Raw genomic sequence first — 6,000 nt, forward strand, 5'->3', positions numbered from 1 at the left:
ATTGGAAGATTGGAAGGTCGGCAGTTTGAGGCTCAAGCTTCCAGATTCGTCACCATTTTAGTTGCTCTCCTATGGACATGCTCCAGTTTGTCAACATCCATTTTAAATTATTATGCCCAGAACTAGACACAGGTGAGGCTTGACCAAAGCAGAATTAAGTGGTACTACTCCTTCCCTTGATCAAAACACTAAAGTCATTTTAATGCAGCCTAGAATCACATTGGGGTTTTTTTTTAGCTACCATATCAAACTGTTGACTCATGCTCAACTTGGTGTCTATTAGGACTCCTAGATTCCTTTTCACACAGAATCATAGAGTAATAGAATCATAGGGTTAGAAGAGACTACAAAGGCCATCCAGTTCAAACTCCTGCTATTCAGGAAGACACAATCAAAGAACCCCTGACAGATGGCCATCCACCCTCTGTTTAAAACCCTCCAAAGAAGGAGACTCCACTACACTCCAAGGGAGTGTGTTCCACTGCTGGACAGCTCTTACTGTCAAGAGGTTCTTCGTAATGTTGAAATGGAATCTCTTTTCCTGTAATTTGAATCCATTTCAGGCCAGGTAACACACACACACTTTTTTCTGTCTAAGTGTAGCACCTTACATTTCTCCCTGTTGAAATTTATTTTGTTAGTTTTGGCCCAGCTTTCTAACCTAATTAGGGTCATTTTGATCCTGTCCTTTTGGATATTAGCTACCTCTCCTAATTTGGTGTCTTCTGCAAATTTCATAAGCATGTCCTTCATTCCAACATCCAAGGGGCAGAACCGACAGCCAGAGGTTGCTCCCGCTCAGATCACCTGGGACCGCTGTGACCACATGCCATGTTTCTGATGCTGGCCCTTGTTGTGGTCCAAAATGGACCATGGCAAGGAGCAGAAAAGATCCGCTCCTTCTGGGGCCAGGTTACGTGGTCTAGTAGCAACCCTGGCTTGGCTTCCATGAAGATTGGGGGCATGTATGCATCATTAAAACACTATGCCCCCAAGCTGCACAGAAGCTGGCTTTTTAGGCCTGTCTGTTTTGGGCCCTAGTCACTGATAAAGATGTTGAATTGCACTGGGCCCAGGACAGATCCTTGTGGTACCCTCTACTCACTTTGCTCCAAGATGGTGCCATTGGTGAGCACCCTTTGGGTTGGGTTGGTCAACCAATTACATATCCACTGGGAACTCTCTCTCTCTCTCTCTCTCTCTCTCTCTCCATATATATATATGAGAGAGAGATCAGATTAATCTGTCATGACTTGTTTTTGAGAAACTCAAAAACTGCTGTTGACTTTTAGTGATTATGTGATTTAGTGATTAGAAAATATTCCTTTCAAACGCTTACAAACTTTCTGTTTAATGATCTGCTTTAGAATCTTTCCTGGTACTGATGTTAGGCTGACTGGTCAGTAATTATTTGGGTTTTTACTGTTTGATTCTTCCCTGTATGTGAATCAAGCCTTGGCCTGAAATGGCCATTTTATTTTTCAATTATATGGAAATAGTGTTTTAGTGTCTTATTCACTCCTGCCATGAAGATCCTGGGTGGATGGAAAGGCATGGTAAAACAATGAAGTTTATCATACGGGCCCTAAAATGGGCCCGTTGCATCCTAAAACGTGTGCACGCACAGGCGCGCACAGAACGGGATGGGGCTAAGAACCTCATTTTACTGCACGAAGGAACGCCACAGCTGGTGCCAGGCGTTCCAATCACGTCCTCCCTCCATTCCAGAGGGCGCAATTTCTGAAAACGCTTTAGAACAGTTCTCAGAAATTGCGTCCTCTGGAGCAGAGGAAGGATGCAATTGGAATGCCCGGTGGCAGCTGTGGTGTTCCCTCGTGCAATAAAATGGGGTTCTTACCCCATCCCGCTCTGTGCACGCCTGTGCGCGGACATGTTTTAGGACGCAATGGGCCCATTTTAGGACCTGTGCGATAAACTCTAATGTTAAGAAATAAAATGAATTTTACTGAATATTCATTTGAGGGTGTGGCTGCAGAATGGAATACTTTATCCCAATCTGTATGTCTGTGTGCATGTGTGCATGTGTCTGCACATGCTTGATCTCTTGCTGTCTTGGTATCTTGTACAGAATGTTAACCAATCTTAATTTGTGTTACATTTGTTCTGAGAGAAGTTATTAGCCAATCCTTGCCCAACATTTTTTGCGACTGTGGGAAATATCCATGTTGGAATTGGTCTGATTTTGCTAAAGCAATGTTCCTAAAGCCTTATGATTTATTTTGTATTTACAGAACAGTGTTTTTTTTAAAAAAAAATGTAAGGGGAACCATAGCAACTGGGCTAAAGTGAATGTTTGGAATGATGTTCACATCTTATGGGAAAGCTGAACTGAAAGCACTCAAAACAAGAGGATAAAAGGAAGCAGAAAAGCAGTCCAAATATGAACACAGTCTATCCAAAAATCAAGCACTTATAAATCTTGCTGATTTCAATTCTTACATTAAAAATGTATGGCATACCCTCCAGCATTTCACGGATGAATCGGGGGCATATGTGGCCAAGCAGCCTCAGAGTGTGGTAAAAGGGTGAAAAGAGGGCAGAAATTATTAAAGAAGAAGAACTCTAAAAACTGCTTTTTTTAAGCAGAGCAACTCTGGAATTTATGTACTGAGTTTAGAAAGCCTGAGAATATCCCACCTCAAATCACTGATTACAATATTTTATCTTTGTACGGGTGCATGCATGCACACAGCATGAGTAACAATAAATATAATATTGTATCATAGATTATTCTAAAATAAACATGCCTTTATCAGTTGTTGTGTGCCTTCAAGCTGTTTCCAACTTATGGCGATTCTACAGCCTACCTATCATGGGGTTTTCTTGGCAGGTTTCTTCAGAGGGGGTTGCCATTGCCATCCACTGAGGCTGAGAAAGAGTGACTTGCTCAAAGTCACCCAGATCTGCTTTAAATGCCATCCTTCTCTCAGATCCACTCAATTCAGTACTCACACTAACACCCTCTGCCCAATGCATAGAACAGATCAAGTCAAACTCCAACTTTCATAACATAGCATTCATGTGGTCACTTTGAGCCAACTGCAGTTTTTCAAAGTGACCTACTTTCACAGGGTTGTTCTTAGACTAAAATGAGGTAAATGAAGATCAGGGAAAGATAATGTGTAATACTTTTAACTCCAGGAAAGAAATGGGATATAATGAAAGATATAGCTGGAAAAAGTGTGATTGTCATAAAAAAAAATACATGCAATTAAATGGCCTTTTAGAAACAAATCCTGTACATGTACACTGAGGAGTAAGTCCCATGGATCTTACTTACTTCTGAGTAGACTTCCTTCTGAGTAGATATATGAACTGTGCATTGTTAATGTAAATGAAAAATTGTTCTTCAGGGAGAAAAAAACACTCTCAAAGCAACCAGACAGTGAAATCTTTTCCACTCTTTGACCGCCACAAGATACTGTTTTTGGAGTCACACAGCTAAAAGCAGTTTGCTTTTCCCTGAGCCTACTGGGAAGAGCAAGACTCCACCTGCTTCTCATCTCATAACTGAGGCCAACCTACTTGGGTGCTTTAAATGCAAGGAGATGAAGTAAGCAAAGGATTGCGTGGGAGAAGGAAAGAGGAACTGGGACACATTAAAAACATTTGAGACAGGGGGGATACAGATTGGCACTTTATGCTGGATGACAGCATAGCGTATGCATGCTTGTGCTGTGAGCCCGCCCCCATTTTGGCATGCACCCGTTTACATGTCGTGTGACATGATGATGCCACTCTGGCGCTGCATCTACATGATGCAGCACCGAAGGGGCGTTATAACGCTGCGCCATGGTGCCTATTCTCAGCATTCATTAAACAAAAAACAACCTTCAGTCCTTAAAGAACAAGATATACACAACCAAATGTGAAGGAACAATTCTCCCTAATCATTTTGAGAATGGTTTTAGCCAGTGAGTGACGTTACAAATATGATTGACAATTATGGTAGCAGAAGGATCTAAAACCATACTGATAGCCATTAAGGCCAGAAGGTACTTTGCCATTAATTTAGAATTCCTTTCTTTCTTTTCTAAGGTTTGGAGAAGTAATTGCTATCCATAGAAAAAGTAAGCCCAGAATTGTAGCTGGGACTAGGAAACAGCATAGATAAATGTTCAAGAGGTAAATTTGTGACCCAAAAAATTAAGATTGACCAAAAAAAAGGCCAAACGGGATAAAGAGAAGAAATTTCTTTGCAAAGAGGACAAATTATACAGAATGAAACTAACAGTTCATCCTCTATATGCTTTGTCTCTGAAGTGAAGTGCACTGTATTCCATGGGGCTCACTTTAGGAAAGCATTTGACTTCTTCTAATTCATGAGGGTTTTACCTGGAAAGGCAGCACATAGAGCTGCTAAATAAATAAAACCAGACATTTGTCTTAAATTTGATTTAGCCTCTGAGGGTTCCAGTAAAAATTAAAGATTTTTTGTATTTTTTTTTTAACAAATGCAAACTTCTGTTTCCTCTCTATAAATCAATGTTTAAAGGGGTGATTTGCAGTAGGGAATTAGTGTGTGTCTGGGTGTGAGAGTAGCGGTCATCTTTTTCTCAGCCCACCACATGATTTGCATAATATGCCAGTGAATTTAATTTACTCAGATTTGGAACTGGAATGTGACAATGCTAGACATATGTCAGAAATCTGGAAGAAATAGGCTACTAAAGTAATTGTGTTTGTACAGCTGAGAGTTTTTATAAGCCCCAATTGCACTGAAAGGAAAATTCGTTTCCCAGAGTTTAGGATATACAACTAACTCCATATTGTGTGGGAGTACATATATAGTGTCAGCTGCAAGCTTACAACACTGGCTGCTCTTTTGTAGAAAATTTTATTTCAATTAACCCCTCTTCCTCCCCCCCCTTTTTTTCCCCCCTCCATTAACTTCTTTTCAAAGAGCCTCACAACAAAATCATTTCTTACCTTGCTTTGGATTTGCAGAACCTAGATTGTCCAAGTCAGCCATATATGTCTTCAGGACTTGCAACATATTTGTTTTTACAGATTCACAGAAATACAGGTATGTCAAGTGACTGAAAAAATTTTCCCCAAACAAGAACTGTCAAATAGTGGGTTTCTCCAAGCTCATTTGGAGCTCTGTTCCCAAGTTTTGCAACTGTCTTTTTCAGCTAAATAAACTCCCACTCAATGCCTTGAACTGCAGCCAGCCACTCTAATTTAAAGCAACTGTCAACTTTGCTATAAAACTTGGAGAAGAGGTCCCTGCACACTGCAAGAGGGGCAAGATGTTAAGTTTGCTTCCAGACTGAAGTAATTTGCAATTTGGGCTGCAAACTGATTCCCACTTACCTCAGAGAAATCCCCATTCAGTTCAGTTTAAGTTATTTCCAAGTAGACATTCGTAAGATTGCACTATAATTCTAGGAGGCATAGTGTCCTCTAGGCAATAATGTGACAGAATATTTGGGAAATGTAGGAATCCAAATTGCCTCCTTCTGTGAAAAGAAGAAAACTGCCACTCTTTCTGTCTAAAGCCACATTTTGTGGTGGGTTTTGAAAAGAGGACTACTAGCCTCAGGGTTCTGGAATCAAAACAGAGTCAGTAAATCAGTCACAAGTGCTGGCTCAGAGGCAAATTAGATCTGTTGCAAGAGATCTGAAAACATCCATGGCTTTAAAAAAAAAATTCAAAGTGTCTTAAGGGGTGTAAATTGTATTTAGCCCCTCTTTCAGAGTTCTAGCCCCAGTCTGAATGGTACAGCTGTAGTTTCTTTGTCTAGGCTAGCCTTGGGTGGCTGTTCCTCAGCACATCTGTACTACAAACCTGTACAGGCTTTACTGACGCATGTACCTACCCCTCTGTATGTCAATTGGTTTGACAAGGATCAGTCTTCAGAAAATCAGGTTCTGACATCATGGGGAACTTACCTGTTGGTTCAATTGGGCAGGTTCATTGTGAAACACACTCATACAGCGCAGTTTAGGTCCAGAAAAGAAACAAAGGTCAGAAAG

At 40.8% G+C, this 6,000-nt stretch overlaps 1 protein-coding gene across 1 annotated transcript in view; it reads right to left on the reverse strand.

Annotated features, from left to right (window-relative positions):
- C1QTNF7 (C1q and TNF related 7) overlaps positions 1 to 5,321 on the reverse strand; it is a 62,381-nt gene extending 57,060 nt beyond the window's left edge. The window contains exon 1 of the mRNA XM_089526890.1: positions 4,951 to 5,321. Within this exon, the coding sequence (XP_089383016.1) occupies positions 4,951 to 5,017 (67 nt within the window). The 5' untranslated portion in view covers positions 5,018 to 5,321. The remainder of the gene's footprint in view (positions 1 to 4,950) is intronic.
- Between the last annotated feature and the right edge of the window lie 679 nt (positions 5,322 to 6,000).

This window comes from Sceloporus occidentalis, unplaced genomic scaffold (genome assembly GCF_023333645.1).
Source record: "Sceloporus occidentalis isolate IW3139 unplaced genomic scaffold, rSceOcc1.0.p SCAF_5, whole genome shotgun sequence".
NCBI lineage: Eukaryota > Metazoa > Chordata > Lepidosauria > Squamata > Phrynosomatidae > Sceloporus > Sceloporus occidentalis.